Source organism: Trichosurus vulpecula, chromosome 4, assembly GCF_011100635.1.
Source record: "Trichosurus vulpecula isolate mTriVul1 chromosome 4, mTriVul1.pri, whole genome shotgun sequence".
Taxonomy (NCBI): Eukaryota; Metazoa; Chordata; class Mammalia; order Diprotodontia; family Phalangeridae; genus Trichosurus; species Trichosurus vulpecula.
Genome location: NC_050576.1, coordinates 107,166,406 through 107,189,103, shown reverse-complemented (window position 1 = coordinate 107,189,103; position 22,698 = coordinate 107,166,406). Strand labels below are relative to the sequence as shown.

At 43.2% G+C, this 22,698-nt stretch overlaps 1 protein-coding gene across 1 annotated transcript in view; it reads right to left on the bottom strand.

Moving 5' to 3' along the window:
* Positions 1-2,444: 2,444 nt before the first annotated feature.
* The window catches only part of MFSD4A (major facilitator superfamily domain containing 4A), a 67,789-nt gene continuing 47,535 nt past the window's right edge, over positions 2,445-22,698 (bottom strand). The window contains exons 4-10 of the mRNA XM_036757298.1: positions 20,517-20,682; positions 14,802-14,914; positions 13,745-13,918; positions 10,310-10,457; positions 6,320-6,390; positions 4,189-4,309; positions 2,445-2,524 (exon numbers count right to left, since the gene is read on the bottom strand). Of these exons, the coding sequence (XP_036613193.1) occupies positions 2,469-2,524; positions 4,189-4,309; positions 6,320-6,390; positions 10,310-10,457; positions 13,745-13,918; positions 14,802-14,914; positions 20,517-20,682 (849 nt within the window). The 3' untranslated portion in view covers positions 2,445-2,468. The remainder of the gene's footprint in view (positions 2,525-4,188; positions 4,310-6,319; positions 6,391-10,309; positions 10,458-13,744; positions 13,919-14,801; positions 14,915-20,516; positions 20,683-22,698) is intronic.

Here is a 22,698-nt window from a genome sequence, read left to right as displayed (position 1 = left end):
TTCTCCATTAGCTGTTTCTGAAGAATGGATTCCACCCTTCTAATCCCAGAGTGAACGTCAAGCTAGCCACTCAAAACGATTTTTCGTGCCTCCAAAACACCATTGTCTGAGTTCATAGGATGGGAGAGCTCTATCCTGTGGCAATAAGAAAGTTAGCCTTTGTTTTGGAGCTTATGAAAGGATTAAGACATACTCTGTGCCATGGGATGACACACCCAGAGCTCAAACCATCTCAGTGGCCTTTTTTCAATAAAGGCATCCTTAGGTGTGGAAAGAGAGATGGATTTGGAGACAGAGGGCCTGGGTTTAAGTCCCACCTCTTCCACTTTTTAGCTGTGTGAGCTCAGACAAGCCCTGTTTTGTCTTTCTGGGTCTCAGCCTCCTTATCTATAAAATTAGGAGGTTTAATGACTTCTGAATCCCCTTTCAGCTCTAAGTCTGTGATCCCTTAAGGTATAGATTACAACCATCCCAGATTGGTCAAGTGACATTTTTATTTTGCTTCTGATTCCTCCCTTGAAATACAATATAAAAACATGCTACAGTTTAATTGAATGAGGAAAGTACAACTGTTTTCTGTTGATTAAGGGCAGCTTTTCACTAAGATTAGATTGTACAATTAAGTTAGAGTGAAGCCTAGGACTTATTGCATGGACAGTTTTGTTTTTTTTTTTTTTTAAAGCATGGATGTCCTTAACTGCCCTCTGGTAAGAGGATGTGCTATACCCCAAGCAACCATTTTTTCATAAAGCTAGCTCTATGTTTTCATAATAAATTTCTTTTTAGCCTATTTCGTACATATGACAACAGTCAAGTAGAATATGTATTCTTTGGTTTGAACTGGCCAATCTGTAATAGTTGTGAATCACAGACAAAACTATGAGATGTCACACAAGGCATTCAGTCTCCCATCATGGTGCCTTTGTGTAGGCTGTCTCCCATGTTTGAAATGACCTTCTCCTCCTTCACCTCTTTTTCTTGGGACTTCCAGCTTCCTTCAAGGCTTAGAAAGTGCTATCTCCTAAGTGATGCCTTTCCTTCCCAATTAGTGCTCTACCTTCCCTCCCAAAATTACCTTGTGAATATATTGTATTTACTTATATACATATTTTTCCTCTCAGCAGAATGTAAACTCCTTGAAGGCAGGTACTGTTTTAATTTTTGATTCTGTATGCCTCACAGTGCCTGGGATGTAGAAGGCCCTTTTAAAATGCTTCTTGAATTGAGTGAACCTGATCATGGATGATGGTTGATTGATAATCACTGAGTTTCAATAATAATGTTTGTATGTAGACACACCTATATATACATATAAATATATGTTTAAACATACATACAATATGTATATTACACATAAAGTATATACAAATATATATTAGCATATGTAGATGTAGATGTATCAACACACATACCTATTGATGGATCCCAAAAGTGCAAACAAACGTATTCAATCAGTCATTGGTATCCATTTCTTTAAAAAAAAAAAAAGAGGTATAGTTCTCATCTTTCATTGTCATTGATACTCTCCTTACAGTATTCATAACTTGCCTCTCCAGTTTTAAAACTACTTTTATTATAGTGCACAGCTTTTAAAAGTGCCAGGCAGTCCCAGCTTTTCCCTTTCCATGACTGGGCCCTATACTTTCTTGATATAGAGAGGGAGATTTTTCTAAGTAGAAGAGGTGAAAGCACTAAGCCTAACAATTGTTTTGAAAAATCCTCACTGCTATTTCTGCTGATTCCGTAGATATCCAGCCACATACACCCACAAGTGCACACAGTAAAGGAAAACAGAATACATAACGTTATCCCACTCTTCTGCTTTCCTAGACTAATCATAGATTGTTCATATCCTAGAGCCATCAAGATTCAACTTTCCTTCTAAAATTTTGCAGTGAAGATGAATCACTGAGTTTTGGGGTACCATCAGAATCAAGAATCCCCTAGATTTTGGATTGGTCCCAAGTAAAGCACAGTAGTTCCTTTTGGGATATAGTGCATCAGGAAATAACCCAAGCTCATCTAGGTTAATTTTAAAAATATCACACTTATTTACATTTGTCAGGTTTCATTGAGTATCATATTTTCAGCTTGACTCTATTTCTCTCTTTTATACTATATCCAACATTGAATACTAAAACCCTAAGGGTTCAGTCCAGGAGGCATCAGAGTTGTATGTGTACGCATATTCCTTTTCTCCCTGTCTGGACACCATAGGCAACTCTTAGCAGCATGAATCGGGGAAACAGGCAAGGAAGGGTTATGGAACAGGCTTGTAAGTTGATTTGCCCCAAGAGAAGCTAGTGTCCTAGAGCTGATCTAAATTATTTTTTCTTGAACCCTACCTAATACCAGAGAAGCATTTTAAACAACATTGTAGACCTTTCCTCCAGCATAATCAAGCAAGGGTGGGTGTCTGTGTTGTGCTTCTGGGCGAGGGGTCTCCTTTTGTCTTCTTCACCTGACTTTTACTGATGGTAGACTTCAGAACTTTCTATCCCTGGTGGTTTGTCCAAGGTCAAGACTACAAAAGGAAAAAACAGATAATGTTAAAGAGTCAGTGTATGCTCTGGTCAGTAGGCAATTGGTGACCTATTTTGGGGGATTACCTAAGCTTTTTGCTTTTCTTCCCTGCCCTGGTTCCTTTTTTGAAAGTTCAGTTTTATTTTATTTTCAGTTCCAAATTTTCTCCCTTCTCCCTCCCCTTCCTCCATTCCTTGACAAGTCAAGAAAAGTGGAACCCCTTACGTGTATGTATAGTCATACAAACCAGATTTCTGCATTGTCCATAACCGCCCGCCCCCAGAAGAACAACAAAAAAGAAACAGAAGAAAATATGCTTCAATTTGCACTTGAGTTCATCAGTTCTCTGTCATCCTGAGTCCTTGGAATTGTAGTAGTGTTGATTAGGGTTACTAAGTCTTTCACAGTCGATTTATCTTCGCATTATTGTTACTACTGTGTAAATTGTTCTGGTTCTGTTCACTTTGTGTAAGTGTATACAAATCTTCCCAGCTTCTTCTGAAACAATCCTCCTCATTATTTTTTACAGTACAGTAGCATTCCATCACAAATCACTTGTCCCACCACTCCCCAATTGATGGGCAACCCTTCAGTTTCCAGTTCCTTGCCACCACAAAAAGAGCAGCTATAAATATTTTTGTACATATGGATCCTTTTCCTCTTTGATCTCCTTGGGATGTTGACCTAGTTGTGGTATTACAGAATCAAAGGGTTTAATGGTTTTGGAGGCATAGTTTCAAACTGCTTTCCAGAATGGTGGGAGGAGTTCACAGTTCCACCAGCAATGTATTAGTATACCTGTTTTTCCACAGAGGCCACCTAGTCCAATTCCACCTGCCACCACCCCCTCCCTCATTTTACAGATGAGGAAACTGAGGCTCAGTGCCAGGATCACATAGCTAATAAGGCGGGATTCAAATCCAGATCTTCCTGACTTACCCACAGTGCCTTGAACAAGGTAGCTGATTGTTAAATGTTTGATGAATTGAGCTCAATGACAGAGGGAAGGAGTTTTGTTTTAGTGCATTCTCCTAAGAACTGGCTACAATGCTCCAACTTGGGGATGGGTTGGAGAGGGGAGATTTTTGAGAACTCTGTTGAAGGGCATGTGAGGGTGCCAGGTTGAAAAAATAGTTCTAGGGACTCCCCCTGCCTGGGGTCCCAGAGACTGAGGCTATTCTTGGGAGGCACTCCTGCCCTGAAGGAGCTTTTCTTTGCAACTTGGCATAGAAGATTTCTTTATGAAAACAAGATTTGGATTAGAGTCAAGTCCCTGAACAGCGCAGAGACAGCCAACTAGGCCCCTGGGATGAGTTCCAGCCAGCAGAGGCGGGAACCAGCTTCTGGTGCCCTGAGCAGGCTGGGGACAGCTTCTTGGCCAGGCGTTTCTCTATCAGGGTGGGGTTCCTTGAGCTGAGTTCACAATTGATGCCCCCCCCCTTTTTTTTCAGCTGAGAAAGCATGCATTAGCCTAACCTGGCCTTGCTCACCCTGAACACCAACAATTGCATGGTAAGCCAGGAAGAGGGGGAAAGGAAGCAGCAGAAAAATAAACATTTCCTTGCATTTTGCTTGGAACAGGGTACTAGCTATGGTGTGCTAAGAGCCCTGCTGCCCTCCCATTCTGCCTTCCTCCCCTTGTAGAAAAATAGATCCTTCCCATACCTGATGAGGGCCTGGAGTATATCCTGTGGAAAAACAGGAGCATGATGTAGAAGGTAAAAGCCAGGCAGCCAAAGATCACGCCGCAGACCAGGAAGCTGTATTTGCCCAGCACTTGGATAATCTGCCAACGGGAAAATACACAGACATAAGAGCCATTGAAACACAGCCCTGAAGTTGCGTGGGAAGAAACATCTTTCTTGAGCCTTTGATGAGATTTTCAGTCAAGTTCAGGCTCATTTCCCTTAACAGAAGCAGTAGGGGCTGGCAGGGAACCTTGCCCCACTTAGATGAGGATCGGACAGAAGTCCCAACCTGATGCACCTGGTCCAAGGGACCTCCTGAAGTTCCTTCTACTTGTTAGCACAGGCCCCCAGCTCACAGCATGAGAACCATTCCCAGCAATCAATTAAAAATCGCATCGACCAGACCACTTTATGGTGTGTAGAGAGCTTTTCTCACGACCCATGAGGTAGTTCATACAAGCCTTATTATTCCCCATCTTTTTTGTTCAGTCATTTTCAGTTGTGTCTGACTCTCTGTGACCCCATTTGGGGATTTCTTAGCAGAGATACTGGAGCGTTTTGCCGTTTCCTCCTTCGTCTCATTTTACAGATGAGGAAACTGAGGCAAACGGTGTTAAGTGACTTGTAAGTATCTGAGGTTGGATTTGAACTCAGGTCCTCCTGACTCCAGAGATGGCACTGTGTCTGCTGTGTCATGTAGCCAGCCACCCCCTAGGTACCACTATTATCTCCATTTTGTAGATGGGAAAACTGAGACTGAGACTTGCCCAGGGTTGCTCCGCTCACAAGTGTCTGGAGCAGAATTTGAACGTGGCCCTTTCTGACTCCAGGTCCAGTGCTCTCTGTACTAGACCATCTAACTGCCTTGACTTTTCCTTGTCTAGTTAAGTGTTAGAACCAGCACTTGGATCCATTCATATTTCGCTTTAAGATTTGTAGAAAGCAAGGCTTATTCTTATGAAGTGCCAATCTTATTCTTCATACCTCTTTTTCTGGATGGAGACTCAGGTCCCCACCACAGGTCTCACACTCAAACTCAGGTCTTGTGACTCCCATGTCATTTTCGTTTTGTGGCTCCAAGCTGCCTGTCCAGTATCAACAGTGATGTGCCAGCCACATTCCACCCCGCTACCCCATGACCCCTCACTCTAACCACGTTGTGTCTGGTGTGTCTGAGAGCTGCTCTGAGGCTGCACCAGGCTTGTGCACATAGCAGAAGGACAGGAGATCCCACCCTTTTTTAATGATGAGTAAGTGGGATCAGAGTTTGTTTGAAGGTCATTATAGTGGTTGGTGATTGATATCTGAACAGGAGCTGAGTCAGGAAGCCTGTGTCCCTCTGAAGAGTTGGCCTAAGAGCTTGGCAGGGAGTGATTTAAAGAGAGTTCCAGAGGGCAGTTTTAACATGTGAAAGTGAATGAAATTGAAAAAAAGTGACAGCATTCCTTCCCAGGTATCCTCCTCTGGCCTCACTCCCATCCATGCTGCCTGGTCTTTCCCATGGTTCTCCCTCTAGTTTGGCTAGTTCAGCCCCCACACCTGCCTTTGGCACAGCAGTGATAGGGTGGGCACTGGGTGGGCAAAGAAGAATCTTGCTCACTTTATGAGACAAAAATCCCAGTGGGAAATCTGGGGAAGGTGACTGGTTGGCATAGAGCATCATAGAACTGGACATCATTTAGATTTGAGATCATTTAGTCCAGCTGCTTCATTTAGGCAGCAAGGTAGTGCAATGGAGAGACTGAGGGACTTGGGGACTGACCCAAGTGTGTGACCCTGGGCAAGTCACTTAACCCTCAGCCTCAGTTTGGATAGAGATAATATGGTCATCTATCTCAAAGGTTTGTTTGGGAATCAAATGAGATAACATGTAAAACACATTACAAACCTATATAAATGGTAACTAATATGATAGCTGAAGAAGCTGAGATCCCTAAAAGTTAAATTACTTGCCCAAGCCACATAGCTAGCAACTAAATGAAAGAGTCAGGATTGGAACCTGGTCTCTGACTCCAAATCCTGAGCCCTTTCACTACACCACAACCCTTTCCTGAGGTTCACTGGCCAGGTACCCCCTTCTCCCCACCACCAACACCACCACCACATACCGAGCCAATGAATAACTGGAGTGTCATCTCACCAATTCCTGCCCCTGTTACCAGCATTGTGGTTGCACAGCCTGGCACAGGAAGAAAGAAGAAAAAAAGCATTTAGTAGTTGTTAGATTGTTTGATGTAGGCATCCTCCTTTGGAAGTGGAAACTGGACATTAGGTTCAGCTGTGTTCACTCTAAGACAGAACCTAATGAGTATTCCTGTTGTCACTAAGGCTGTCCTGGTATATGCTGCAGACCTTACCACTTCCCCATCCCACCCCCACACATGTACCAAGCTATCTGGACTGGGGAAGGAGGTCTAAGACAAACACCACTGTGTTAGGAGCTCCTAGGAGCTCACACTTCTGCGTGGCTGACAGTGAACAGGACAACTGTTTCTCTTTCATATTTCCACACTCCTAGGTCCCGGGCTAGCTTCTGATTGCCCTGCTCCCTCCATCCTAACATCCTTAAATACCCATTGTAAGAGTGTACTCACTCCCCTTTCCTGTTGCCCCCATAACAGAGAGAGGCAGGGAGGGAATGTCCCTGTGCAAGGGGAAGCCCCTGCATCTGTCTCCCGCTTCTAGCCCCTGTACTGTCTGAGGCCGTAGAAGGTAGGAGTAAGTCAGCAGTCAGTGCAGGATGAGACAGGGACTTTGGGCCCCCTCTCTTCCCCTGACCATAGTTTTATATTGTTTTCTTCATGCTACTCCCAATTCAAAAAAAAAAAATTGAATGATTTCCCAAAGCTTATAAAATAGTGTCTAAATGCCTTAACTTGGCATTCAAGGCCCTCCACAATCTGGTCTTAATTTATCTTTCTAAATATCATGTCTAAATTCAGTTCTTAATAGATGTTTGTTAAATATGGTCTAAGCAAGGTACTGTTTTCTAGATTCTGGAGATGACCTATCTGAAAATATGATCATCCCTCCCTCAGGAAGCTAGGTGGAGAAGTGAATAGAGTGCCAGGCCCAGAGTTCAAATGTTACATCAGACACTTCCTAGCTATGTGACCCTGGGCAAGTCACTTCACCTCATCTGTAAAATGGGGAAAATAACATCCCCCCCAGGGCCATTGTCCATTGTTTAGCCCGGTGCCAGGTGCATAGTAGGTTAGTTGTATTATTAGCTAATAAGGAGGGTATAACAGGCATGGACCTCAGGATGATGTCAGGTATTATCGCTGTTTCTTAGGCCCAACTTGTGATTTTCATCCACTCAGGGACCCAAGGCGGATCAATAGTTAGTTTGCAGACGTGGCCTTAGAAAGCCGCGTGGGACCCTGAGAGGCTGAGAGACTTCATTCATTGGGTCGCACCCAACTCTTTGTGACCCCATCTGGGGTTTTCTTGGCAAAGACGCTGGAGCGGCTTGCCGGCTCCTTCTCCAGCCCATTTTACAGATGAGGAAACTGAGGCTCCTGTTTAGTGTTGATACTCAGCACCTAGTAGGTCTTTCATGGAGGCTGAGTTCTATTTCCCTCACCTATGATGATCTTTCTCGTACTCTGCTCGTCTAATGCGCCCGCTGTTCAAGGCCCTGCTCGGCTCTCCACTTCTGCTCTGGCTGCTGCCTCTCCCTTCTTGGAGTCCCTGTTGGCTTTGTAATTTATACCGTTGGTTTGAGACGTAGAATCTCCTGTTATTTGTGTTGTCTGATAGTTCCAAGCACCTAGGTTTCAGGTGCTTTGGGGATAACTTGATACAATAGATAGCTCTGGACTTGGAGTCAGAAAGATCTGGGTTCAGATACTGCTTCAGACGTTTTGGAGCCTACTAGAAAAGACGAGCTGGGTTCCAGAGCCTCTTCTGCCACAGCTGCCTCTGTCGCTCCTTAATCTCTCTGGTCTCAGGTGCTTTGTCTATAAAGTGGGAGGGGTGGGACTACATCCTGGGGCACTTCAGAATTGAAATACTACAACAATTCTACACCAGCCTCCTCCTTGACTTTTTTTTCCTTGATCATATACACTCCCACCAGGAGTAAGCAGGAAAAATCTAAGAAGAATAACATCTTAAAAAGTTTGAGCTGGGGGCAGCTAGGTGGTACAGTAGATAAAGTACCAGCCCTGGAGTCAGGAGGACCTGAGTTCTAATCTGGCCTCAGACACTTACTAGCTGTGTGACCCTGGGCAAGCTGCTTAACCCCAATTGCCTCCCCCACCCCACCCCCAATTTTTTTTTTGAGTTGGAATGGATCTCAGAGGCAATCCAGTCTAACCTCATTTTATACATGAGTAAACTGAGGCCCCAAAGAGGACTGACTTATTTAAAGTCACAAAGCGTATAAATGGCAGTGGTGAGATTTGAATCCAAGTCCTCTGGGGAAGATGTGTGGTACAGTGAAAAGAATGCCAGCTCTGTGGGTCAAATCTTGCCTCTTGGACAAGTCGCTTCAACTCCTTAGGATTTCATTTTCCACTGCTGTAAAATGAAAGAGTAGGTCTGGATAGCCTTTGAGATCCCTTCTGTCTCCAGATTTGGGTTCCTTTGGATAGAAATCTTTCCAGTTATACCACACTACCTAGTCAAAACTCAAGGCCACGAGGGTCCTAACTTAGCTGGCTGGAGAGGAAGGTAAGAGCTAAAATTACCTTTTGGATAATCTTTGGATTTCAGTGACCTAGGTTCTCCTTACCTCATTATTGTATGTGATTGCAGCTAACTGTCTCCAGGACCTCCAACCTTCTCCTAGCCAGCCTGTGCTTCCTCCCCCCTCTCCCTGCCAAAGAAATTACTAATCTTTTTACTGGTTCTACAACTGTGCAGTGCATCTCCAATTATCTTAAAGGGTATTATGAAATTTTCAACACAAGATTAATCTTAATTGACCTATAAAATAAATAGTAGCCATTTTTTGTGGGGCGGGGAGAGCAGTAAAGGGGATTTCAGAATCACAACATCAAAGAAACAATGATAAGGCACCATGGCCCCCAAACAGCCAGGACTTACATTTCTATTCTGAGAGTAAGGATCCCCTCTGGAGAAATTGATACCTATCTGGAGGAAGACTTTAGCTGGATGTTGAAGAATGAGCAGGATTTTGATTTGGAAGAAGAGTAAGGACATCCTAGTTCTGGGCAACAGTATATGAACAAAGCACAGATGAGGAGAAGAGAGGTTGGTGTACACCGGTGGCATTCACTTATTCATTCAGCAAACATTTATTAAACCCCTACTATGTGCATTGAGCAATAAGGAAACTAAGCTGATTGGAGTGAAGAGTATACGTTGGGGAGCAGGGAGAATTAAGACTGGGTTGGTGAGATGATCGAGCTAGGTTATGAGCGCCCTCGAAAGCCAAGCAGAGGGGTTCAGGCTTGATGTACTTGTTAACCAGTGAGGCAGCTTTGGGAAGAATTGAGTAGTTCCCAGTCATGGCTGAAGTCTTAGAAACATTTACCTTGCCAGGGCATAATAGTTCTCATTCATGCAGCTCTTTAAGGTTGGTTGGTTTTTCGTTCTTTATTTTCAAAGAGGACCAATGATGTCACAAGGGTGATGTCTTGACTCGCTTGTGAATTGGATTTAAGTGAGCCACACACAGTCTCAACAACTTTTTGAGCGGTTACAGTTAAGGAAACCAAGGCTCTGGGGAAAATGACTTGCCCATGGTTACCAGGACAGCATCAGCATCAGTATGTGAAGTTGGGGCTTGAAGTGTTTTTTCTACGAAATGACACTTCTCTGGATTTGTTGAAAAGGGAGCAAAGCCTGGAGGCTTGTGGTTCAAGGGGCTGGACCAAGACGTTGGTGGTGAGAATGAAGAGGATTGGGTGAATTTAAGAGATGTATCTCAGAATGTGTCGACAGGGTAGATATAGAGCAGGACGAAGAAGGAAGAATCAGAGGCCTTTAGTGTCCTAGCCGAGGAGAGTCGAAAAATGGCAGAACCAAGGGCAATTGGGAAGTCCAGCAAGTCCAGCAAGAGGACTGGTTTTGGTGAGTTTTTTTCCTCCCTCTTTTCTTTTTTTCCCCTTGGCTAGACCGAAACTCACCATTATACTGGAGGATGTCTTCAGTGTAGGCCAGCATGCTGGGGAAGGTACTGCTGAGGAACAGTCCCAGACAGGCCGTCCCCACAAACAAGAAGACAACGCTGTAGTAGAAAAAGAGGAGGAACAGGAATGTGGCCACCACTCCCACCTGTAGAAAATGAAATGGAGCAGAAGGGAGAGAAGGCTGGTAAAAACATTAGGTAAACAAAGTAGAAAGAAGCGGGAGCTTCCTCCTCACCCCCACCCCCACCTTGACCCATTTGGGACTTTGTTTAGTTTCTTGGATCTGGGGAGGGAGTCTCCTGGAATACTGGGAGGCTCCCATGTCACAAGCAATCTTTACGCACCCTGGATGTGGGGAGGAGCTGTGTGCGGTCACTCTGCCACCTTGTGGACATGCTTGGGAACTTCACCTCCTTCAGTGTAAGTGTCCAAGGAGAATTGAGAGATTTAGAGGATTTAAAGACAGAAGGAACCTTAGGGATCATATCATCCAATCCCTTCATTTTATCAATGAGGAAACTGAAGTCCTGTCATACAGGCAATAACTAGCACATATTTATAGAGCATGTTAAAGTTTGCAGAGTGCTTTACCAATATTATCTCATTCGATCTGCACAATAACCCTGGGAAGTAGGTGTTACTCTTTTTACTCCATTTTACAGATGAGAAAACTGAGGCAGACTCAGTTAAGCGACATGCCCAGGCTCACATAGGTAGTAAGTGCCTGAGGACTGAACTAGGATCTTCCTGACTCCATCCAGTGATCTCTCCTCTTCCCCAGCTTACCACCGAGCTAAGTAGTGAGTGCAGAAGTTGAGGCCAGATGGCCTCCCCTTAATGTCATTAGCAACACTGCCTGTAATTCCATCCAAGACTCCTCAGCTTCCTGCTTTGAAAGTCCAAACTTTCTTAAGAAAAGAAATGAATGGTTCTAAAACTTCTTCCAAAGTTTTAAGATCAGCAGGGTGGAGAGGACTGATGGGAAGTCCTTTTTTAGGAGAAGAGAAGAGAGTTACTCACAGTAAAGCCCCTGAGCAGAGTGAAGGAAATAGTTGCCAGCAAGAAAAAAGTTATCCATCTAGACAGAGAGCAAGGGCCGTAGTGGAGAGGGGGTTGTGGCTGAAGCGAGTAACTTGGAGACCTTCCAGCTAAGACTTCCAGCTGTATCAGTAAATATCCTGTTACTGTCTGGGAACTCTTGAGATAGATTATAGGATCAAAATTTAGAGCTGGAAGGAATGCTGGAGACCGCTGGATCCAACCCCTTTATTTTACAAATGAGGAAATTGAGACAATCAGAGGTTAAGTGACTTTCCCAAGGACACACAGCTAGTAAATGTCTGAGATGGGATTTGAACCCCAGTCGTCCTGACTCTGGATCCAGTGGCTTCTCCAGTATACCACACTACCTCCCTGTGGGATCACAGGGAGCCCAACTGTCACACTGAATCTTTCTTTCCTCCTTTCTTTCTTTCCTTCCCTCTTTCCTTTTCTTCTTTCCTTTCTTTGCTGCTTCCTTCCTTCTCTCCTTCCTTCCTTATTCCCATCCTTCTTTCCCTCCCTCTCTCCTTCCTTTCTCTTTCTTTCCTTCCTTCCTGCCATCTTCCTTTCTTTCATGCTTCCTTTCTTCTGTCCTTCCTTATTCCCTTCCTTCCTTCCTTGACTGGACCACTTTATCTTATTTAAGCTGGAATGCAGAGGCCATTCACAGGCCCAATCCCATTGTGGATCTGCACAAAACTTTCACTTGCTCCTTTTTCTTTTCACCTGGGGGTGGTTTGCTTCTCCTTGGCTAGGTAAGCAGTCTTCTACTCCTGGAGTACTTAGTGTATTAACACTGGGCTGAGATACAAACGATTGGCTGTAGTCCTCCGGTACCTCAGAATTCTCAAACTCAAGCAATCCACCAGCCTCACCTGCTCCAGCAGCAGAAACTATAGGCACTGGCCACCACAGCTGCCCTCACTGAAGTTTCTTTAAAATAGCCTTAATTTTCTAGCTCCCTGGGAAAATAATCATTCTGTCTCAATTTGGAAAAGGTTCCAAGTGAAACCCGGTAAGTTCTAGGTAAGTATTTTCCACATTTCTGCAAAAACAACAACAGGTACTAAGAAACTAGACTTCCAGTGAGAGGAGGAGATGCATCTACCCCTAGGTAGATTGATAAGGGATAAGGGATCCTGATATGGAAACGGGCTGCATTCCATAGCTTTAGAGGTGGGATATTTAGAAGTCACTTTATTCCAAATCCCTCATTTCACAGATTGAGAAATCGAGACCCAGAGAGGTTAAGAGGCTTGACCAGGGTCATACAGCAAGGAAGCAGCAAGGTGCAATTTGAATTCCAGTTCCCCGACTCCAAATCCCACATTCCTTCCACTGCACCTTGTTACCTCTTTCATGAAATAATCAATATTTTGACCTTTGAAGCAGGTTTGGTTAGAATAAGGGTAGGAGGTCAAGTGGGGAATTTCAGACATCTATACAGAGACCCAGAGTGGACAATGAGTTATTCAATCAGTGGCAAAGGTGGGTCCAGGTCTCAGGTCACCAGGATCCCAGCATGGTCCTCTACACCTTTCAGAGTGATCCTATTTTTTGGGGGGGGAGGGAGAAGGAGGGGGGAGAGAAAGGGAGGAAAGGAGGGAGGGAGAGTAAGGGAGACAGAGATGGAGGGAAGGAGGGAGGGAGAGGGAGAGAGAGAGCAGGAAAGAGGGAGGGGGGAGGGAGGGAGAGGAAGAGGCGGGGGAGGTGGGGAAGAGAGAGAGAGAAAAAGAGAGAGAGAGAGAGAGAGAGAGAGAACGAACAGCTTGCAATTTGGGTATTTGTATATTTCACATGTGAAACTCAAATGTATGAGGACAAGGGACACGCCTCCTTCCTTTCCTGGCAGGATATGAGCTTTGGGCTCATAATGCTATAAATTGTCTTATGCAAGCCAGTGTGAGTTCCCTCCCTGTTTTGCACACATGCTTCTCATAGAGTGGAAAGAGAGCCTTAAAGAGTATCTGGTCCAATCCTCATTTTTACTGAGGTAGAAACTGAGATCCAGCGAAGGGCAAGTGATTTGCCTGGAGTGAGAGTCAGTGGGTGGCAGAGCTGAGTTTCAAACCACAGTCCCCTGACTCCAAATCCAGTTGTGTTCAGAGACCATTAGAGCTAGGAGGAAGTTTATTGCAATGATGTGATTTTGGGAATCTGGGAAAGAGAAATAAAAGGACTTGCCCTGGATCTCATAGCTAAGTCAGCTTTTTATTTCCTCTTCTCTTCTCCACTCTCGCATCCACCATCTGCCCCAATGTATCCATCCCAACATTGTTGAAGAGTTACACAAACAAATGTGTGTGCATGTGGTGGGGTCTGGAGGCTGGAGGAAGGAAGCAAGAGGGCATCATTAGCCCCCTGACCTGAATTGCAGGATTGTGAACATACCAAGTTGATGAAGACCATGGTGGCTGGGCTCATTCGAGAAGAGATGGGGATGGAGATGAGTCGGCCTAAGGTGACAGAACCCCAGAAGATGCTGGGAAGGTAGCCAGCCACCTTATGTCCTACGAAGAGTGGATCATCTACTGCATAAGTGTATATAAAGGCGGAATATTCACCCTGTGGAGGGACCAGAGCAAACTGAGTGAGACTGCTGTCTTGTCCACCTAGTTTCCCACACCAGGAGCCTCAAGTTTCCTCCTCTGTAAAGTGGGCATAATAAGAGTTCTACCTTACAGAATTATTGTCAGGACCCAAGGAGGTAATCTTTGTAAACTTTAAAGCACTGCTTAAGTGTGGGCTGTCATTATTGGTGAAGATCCATGATTTCATTGGTATAGGGGACTGTTGGTGAAGCAGCAACCTCTACCAATGAGCCTGGGTGATGGAGAGGATGGTGATACCCTTAATATTAATAGGAAAAATTGGAAGAGGGCAAGGTTTGGGTGCGGTGGCAGAATAACAGCAGTTGCCTGGAATGCCAAAAGTTTAAGTTATCTTGCTCAGAGTCACGTAAGGAGTATGTGGCAGAGCAGAACCTGAATCCAGGTCTTTCTGGCCCCAAGGCTGGCTCTCTGTACCACACTGCTTACTGTCACGACTGTCACCACTACCACCACCACCACCACTACCACCACCACCACCACCACCACCCCAATACTCAGGCTACCAGATTCTTCAAGGATGTCTCACTGAGCCTAGAAATTTCTGACCTACTCTTCCATCTTCCCAGGATCCTTCTTATGCCTTCCATCTCTGCCCACATTTAGTGATGTCAGATTGGAAATTGGCTGCCTTTTTTCTACCTGTATCCTCATCTGTGACCTATTACTTGGCAGAGGGCTCCCTGGGAGCAGAAAGAGAGAGAGAGAGCACCTAGGGTAGCTTTGTCCTTGAAGATCTTTACATGGCCTCCTCCCCTCAATGCCTAATTGTGGATGGCTGACTTTGGCTGCAGGGGTTGTGGCTTACCCTAGACCCTGCCCATCCTGAGCCTGCTCACCATGATTCCATCAGTCATGAATAGCACCAGTGCTGCAGTGATGTGAATGGCAAAGAAGGAGCAAGGGGCACCACGAAAATTCTTCTGACAACAGATAAACAGGTTTCCATGACCTGGAGGAATGAAATACAGAGAGGTGTGTAGGGGGGAAGAGCCATCTACCTGCTTCTGGTCCTTCTTTCAATCCCTTCTGTAGAGGACCTGATCCAGCAAAGAAGAGATAAACCTAGGATCCAGTCTGACCACATCCACCCACTCCAGCTTTTATTTGCCTGCCTGGAAGTCAAACACAGTTGATCCCTTCTCTTCCTCCCTGCTGGGGTGAAACGGAATCCCAGGAGTTTAAACAACTTTCCAAAGACCATACTTGTAATCAAGAGTTAGAGAGTGTTGTTTTCAATACCTATTTGAATACTTCAAATATACATGATTATATTCATGCAGGTAATCCCTCCATTAATATAGATCACAACCTTCCCACGCCTTTGTAATAAATCTTTATGAATTTCTCTGACTGAAAATGTTCACTATCTGTAACCAACCTGGCAATGAGCTTTTCCGATCCTGTCTCCATTGGGCCTCAAACAACAGGCACTTAGTGCCCAGAGCTGGTCCTATGCCTAAAAACCTTTTCGACTTGGTAGGACCTGCTAGGGCTTGGACTGGATTGACATTGCTCATGAAGCATTGGAGGCATAGCAGGGGACTTCAGTGGGGGGTTATTTTTAACGGTGATAATAGAATTGCAGAATCATAGATAATCAGAGTTGAAAGGAACCTCAGAGGTCATCTAGTCCAACCTGAGTAGGAATCTTCTCTATAATATCCTTGACAAGCAACTAAAACAGAGACCTTTTTGTGTTACAAAGCATAATCTTTTTTAATGTGTTATGGACTCTTGTCATTCCACTGAAGTGTATGGTCCCCTTCTCAGAACAATGTAGCTAAATGCATAAGATAAAATACACAGCATTGCAAAAGAAACCAATTATACAGAAATATAGTTATCAACATGTATTGTTTTTAACCTGGGCTTCAGGTTAAGAACCTCTGATCTAGATACATATATTAAGCATTGATTAAAAACTTATTTTGTGGTAGACACTAGCTAAGCCCTAGGGATTCAAAGAAAAGCAAAGATTTAGGAAGATTACATTGTAATGTGGTAAGACAATACTTGGGGGGGAGGGACTAGAAAAGGGGAGGTCTGCAGACGCTGCTTCATGTTTTGGAGCTATTTGGAGGTAAGGAGGAAAACTGGATCTGGCCAAAATAAGGCAAAAGCTCCGCTATCAGGACTCAGCATAGTTCTAGGGGCAGAGTACAAGTTTCTGGTGGAGGAAGTAAGGAAGAAGGCTAGAGTGAAGGTGGCATGGTTTGGAGCTGGCATCGAAGACCTAAATGGAAGGAGGATCTGCTACCTCCAGAAGCAATAGCTATGATTATTGGAAAATCTTCCTCATTTAGGCCTTGTACTGTATAGTTCGTACATGGGCCTCATATTGTGTGGATACCAGCAGAGCAACCACGCTGTTCATTGGATATCCCTCACTTTCACTAAGTCGTTGGCCCTACTTTTTTCCAGGCTGATATTTCTCTAACGACATCAATTACCTTACTTCTCCTGGGTAGTTATTATTGGTGTTTCTGGCTGCTTACCTTATATGTGCCTTTTCATTATTACCGTCTGAGTGATTCTTAGCTTTAGTTCTTTGGAGACTGCTGTATTCCCAGAGTTTTGGTTATATATCACCAGAAAAAAAATATTGGTATTAAACAGATAGGCCTTTGTTTCAGGATCCTTAAAAGAAGAATGATGTAATTTCCTACAGGCAAGCCAACCTCTCCTTCTCATGTTCAGTTCTGGGCCCAGATCACCATCCATTTTCAGTGTCTGTCCAAGATAAACATACTCACGATGTACTCCATAAGTTGTCCATCTAATTGCTTATCACTGCCTGGGCCATAGGCACTCTTCATCCACTTTTTCCCCATGTGGATAGTTAGGCCGAATTCTCTTGAGTTATTAATGGATCTTATTTAGAAGGCTCTGTCGTGCTTGATACAGTCTACATAGTGATCAGCAAAGAGGAGATTCTGGAGGACTCCAATACCTATACAGAATTTCTCTTCAATTTGGTGTCTGCTGACCTTCTACCATGACAATGGTGAATGCCTCCGGAGAGTGCTGTGTCTTTTATGTTTCCCTTGATGCGTATTAATAACCACAAGGTCTCCAGTTATCTGTTGTTACATCTTTCCAGTAATCTTGTAAGGTTTTGACATATTTATGGAAGGCATCCAGTGACACTTTGCTCCACATAATCAAATATTTTTTATAGTCAACAAACAATAAGCCTAGAGGGATCATGTATCCTATCTTACAATCAGTTATGTAATACTAAGGATGTGATCTATTATGAAATAACATTTGTGATATTTCCATTCCTTTCTCTACCTTAATCAAGGATTTCCTCAATGTATATATAGATTATTTTCATAAGAAAGTTTACAAAGTAGATTATAAAGATTACAAAGTAGATATATGGGTTGGTATTTGTTGACAGTCTCTTGGTTACTTTTTTTGAGCAATAACAAGGCCCAATATTTTTTTCTGTGTATTTTTCCCTCTTTTTGAACAACTTGGAAATTGATCCTTCAATGCCTCAAAAAACAAATGTCCTCTGTGTACATCTGGTCTAGTGCTGCCTCTTTTCTCCTCCTTGTTTTCTTTAGTGCCACTTTTACTTCCTTATGAAGCACAAAAGGCAAGGTGATGTTATAGCCTAAATTTGGTAGCTTTATTGTCCTTGGTGATAATGGAAAGGGTTTATCTGCAGTAAAGAATATTTGTAGATTTTCTCCATTCTTTATCCATTTGTTGTCCAACTCTCAGTTTCATCTTTAAATTCTCCTAGGATGACTTTGTTTAGTTGGGTCTTCTGCCAAACTTTTTTTAAAATTGCTTTTCTCTCCTCTGCTTTTCCCTGTTTTATGAGGCAACTGCTCATAATATTTTGCCACCCTTTTGGTAAGATTTTACAAATTAATTTATGTTCTAAATAGGTACTGCCCTGAGTTGCCATAACTCTTTGCTTGACAAGATCATGTGTTGTATTGGTTGAGCCCATATCTAGGGTGTTTTGTTCTCCATGGGATGGCAGTTTCTTTAGGATTATGATAGGTGTCAATATCCATTCCTTCATTTGTCACTTTTTTCTTTAGCATCGTTAACTTGTTTTAAAATGTCAGACTAGAGTTGCTTTAATTGTATGCCATAACTTTTTCTCCTTTCAGTTCTTCTAATTTTGCATAAGTTTTTATGTTTGGTCCAGTGAGTCTAGATGCACACAGGCAGATGATTTAGGAATGAATTCCACATCACTAATGAGTTTTTTCCTGCCTGTTAAAAATAATTATTATTTTTTTTTGCTTTTTGTGATATTATTTGGTGCATGTTCTATCTGGTGCTTCTCTTTTTTTGTGTATACCACAGAATAGTGATGATTTAGAGAAAACTAGGAAGACTTCTATGAACTGATGCAGAGTAAAGTGAGCGGAATTAGGGGAACAATTTACACAATAACATCACGGAGAAAATCATACATGAATGACTTTAGAACTCTGAACAATGTAATGATAAACCACAAGTCCAGAAGACTGAAGACGAAACATGCCACTCTCCTGCCAGAGAGGTGATGGTCTTAAAATGCAAAGACATACATTTTCAGACGTGGCCAATGCAAGAATTTGTTTTGATCAACTATACATTATGATGAGGGTTTTTTTCCTTTTTGTTCAGTAGAGAGCAGGGAGTTGGGAGGGGGTGGTGCATTGTGGAAATGGCAAATTATTATTGCATGTAAAAATAAATTTATTTTTTAAAATATTGATTAATAAAACATTAAAAGCATACACAGAAGGAAGTTCAGGAGACTCAGACAAGGAGGAGAGTTTTAATTGTTGTATTAAATTTAATTGATATTTTAAAAACAAACTGTACATAATAGAAGTTTACACCTTTATATATAGCCCTCTTTTCTTCTTTATATGTGAAATGTTCATGTTTCTTAAGTTTGGGGAAGGTGTGCTGGAACCACCATGAATAGGTTCTCAAGAACTGATTGCTAAATTTTCATTGGGATCAATTATGCCACCAGAGGCTACAAATCAGGTCTTGATTGATTTGGTTGATTGTCTGGACTTAAAAGAGTGATGGAGAAAATGTTAATAATGCAGATTAAATTTAAAAGTGTACTGTGCATATATTTTTTTTTCTTGGAGAGGAAATTGTTAAACATTTTCCAGCATACCACTGGTTAAGTTCCTAAAAAAAAGAAAGAAAAGTGTAAAAAAGAAGAAAGTATGTGATACATGGGCAGCTAAGTGGCACAGGGCTTGGAATCAGGAACACTCATCTTACTGAGTTCACATCTGGCCTCAGACCCTTACTAGCTGTGTGACCTTGGGCAAGTCACTTAACCCTGTTGGCTTCAGTTTCCTCATCTGTAAAATGAGCTGGAGAAGGAAACTATAAACTGCTCCAGTATCTTTGCTAAGAAATGGGGTAACAAAGAGTCAGACACGACTGAGCAACAACAAAAATGTCAGATGTGCTTGAGACTTCTGTGTATTCTCAAGCCTTTTTCCTTATGTACTCCCGGTCACATTTCCCAGTGCTTTGCATTCCCTTCCTCTGAGCCTAGTTTTGCATTGAAGTGGTTGAATGTCAAAGTTTTGATCATTCAGTTTGGAGGGTCATCTTATTCTTTGTGGAGCTTTTCCATCTCTTCATCTTCTGTGATTGATAATGACACAAATGCTATCACTATTTTTAGGGTGGCATTTTTGTAAATGCAATGTGATGTGATCTAATGTCGCATAAAATAACCTTTGTTTACATGATTAAAAAGAACAATCTTGTCCACTCCTTTATTTGCCTCTCCAACGAGAACTTACGAGCTATCCTTCTATTTGGCTCCAACTTTCTTTTGTCTTCTGGTTTAATTTTAGTAAGCATGTCAAGATCGATATGACTCGTTTCCGCTAGGCGTATGCCCTATTTATTGGTCATTGGACAAGGATCATTTGTAACCCAGGTTTTGAACTAAGCCTAAGGTGTTTTTCATGCTGGGGCATTTGTAGAGGGAGATATGAATCCTAACTGATGGATAGAATGCTGGTGTGATGCAGAGGATCTGTGTTAGAGGTGCTGTCCCATTGTAGGAGGTGATTGCTTCCCTAGAACCCTCTCTTCCCCTTCCATGGTCAAGTGGGTGCCTCCAGTGGCCTTCTCGTAAATGCTCCGAATAAAAGGGTCTTTTGCTGCCAGCACTAACTGGTTGGTCAGTTTCTTCTATAAGATCTCTTTGAGTTGCTGAAGCAGACACCAACACAGTATTTTTTTTTTCATTTAATCTATACCGCAATCTTGTGATTTAGGTTGTGCGAGTCTTGTTATACTAATTTACTGCGGGGGAAATGGAAGCTGAGAAAGGTGAAATGACCAAGAACATAGAACTACAAAGGAATGTCTCCCACCTCCAGTTCTCTTGGTCACTCTTCTCTCTTTCCCAAGAAAGGGTTCTGAAGCTAAGAACAAGCCATTTCTCTGGGTGCCTCCACTTGGGATTTCAGCTCAGCTTTGCTTAAGCATATCTGGGGATGCTCCAACTCATGGCTCTGAACCTATTAAAGGACCAGTAAAGCCCTTACCTCTTTCTGACTGTGCTTTTGGCTGAGAAGAGGAGTCTTCTTTTTCAGGTGGCTCCATTTGGAGGGAAAGCTCATCAGCAGTTAGGAGCAGAGGTTTTTTCCTTGGACAACAGGGCACCATCCGTTCCTTGGACAGCAGGAACAGAACTGAGATGGGCACTGGTAGCTGGATTTGGGGGTGGGAGAGGAAACAGTGATAGGACAGCATGAGAAGATCCCCACCTCCCATCCGGCTTCTCTCTTCCCCAGTATATTCACCATCCAGAATTTCCAGGCACTTGAACCCCTTTAAGAATCAAACTTGCAGGCTCTTTGCCTTTGTGTTGGCTGTCTCCTACACCTAGAATGCATTCTCTTCTCATTTCCACCTCTTAGGATGTCTAGTTCCCTTCAAAATTGAGCTCAAAGTTCACCTCCTACATGAAACCTTTCCTGGTCCCCTAACTACAAAAGTTTTCCATTACCTTATATTTATCTGGTAATTATCTATATGTTTTCATGTGGTGGCTAGAGAGTTGTCCTTGGAGCCAGGAAGAAACCTAGGTTCAAATCCCTCTGGCAACAGACCCTGGCTACATGACCCTGGCCAAGTCATTCAACTTCTTAGTACCCTAAGCAGTTCTCTAAGAGTATAATAATTTTCAGAGAAGGTACCAAACTGCATTGGCACAGGGAAGTTTCCTCATCTGGGGATTTCCTATATTCTTACATCAGTTATTTCACAGGTCCTGTTCCCATCCCTGTCATTATGTGTGTGTGTATACATATATACTATGTATGTATGTATACATGTATGTCTCTTTCAACCCTCTTAAAATGTAAACTCCTCTCCTGGCTTTGGACTTTGTCACCTTGTCCGAGTTGCTTTCTCGCCTTGGAAGATGCCTCCTCCTCCCCTTGGTGACTTCCTCCCAGAGCCACCATTTTGAGGAAGTGCCCAGGCCAGCCTACCTTCATGCCTCTCCCAGTTCCATTCCTGACTCTTTAGGCTTCACTTCTTAGCATCCCCCCCTTTTCAGCTCCCTTTTATGCGCTGCCTTCCTGCATTAAAGTGTAAGTTCCTTGAGGGAAGGGATAGCCATATTTGCTTGGATTTGTATCTCCAGTCCTTAACATAGTGCTTGGCACATATAGTAAGCACTTATTAACATGACTTCACTTAACATACTAAGGTATGTTCATTTGGAAGCTAGAGAGGTATAGCTTTTTTCTACCCCTATGCTCACCCTGCAGGATCTCAAGGTACTGGATAATTTTAAGGTGATAAACTACTTAAGATATAAACTTTCTACAATATGATCCCCTGGTCTAGTGGGTAGCTGGTTTTAACTCTCCCCTTCCCTTATTGTGTCCACTTCCCAGAAGTAGTAGGCCCCTTTCTCATGGGTAGCTTGAATCTAGCTCCCCAAACCCAGGTCTTCTAACATACAGGCTCTGCTGTTAGCTTAAGCTTCCTAGCTCATAGGAGACTTAAAAGTTTGTTTAATCAAGCTGTTGGATCAGTCATCACCACCATCCTTATGAGTCATTCCTGGTGAGTTTTCTCTTCTATTTGTACAGAACTTTATGCTGTACAAAGCAATTCACAGTTATCTCTTTTGATCATCATAATTGCTTTGTGAGCTAGGCCTGGTAAGGATTATTATCTTGTTCCCCAGAGAGAGAAGCTGAGCATCAGAAATGCCTTGCCCCATTTACCCAAGGTACCACCAGTGGCTGGCATATTGGGGTACATGTGATTGGACTGGGAGGAGGGCAAGAAGTCCAAACAAGAGTTCCCATCTCTGTGGTGTTACATAAGGTTCTTTTACGAAACATAAAACACCACCCTGCACTCCTCCCAAACAGAATAAACTAAGACACACATGAATACACACAGAAGAACTCAGTGACATAATAAATATGTAAGCATTTATATCACCAGAAACATAAGGCTGAGAAGCTAACAAATCTATCCTCCTGCCTCAGGCAGGATGACGTGCATCTTCCCCCGGGACAAAGAGGAAAACAATTCGATTTCTGAAGTGGTCCAGAGGAGCTCCCCATCCCCACCCCACTCCTCCCTTCCCCCACAGTGTTCTAATCCACCTCCCCATCAGGGAAAGTCTTCTTCATGTTTCACCTCGGTTCTTCCTGCTGCTAAATTTATGCTCATCTCCTCTAGCTTGCTTCTAAGAGGATG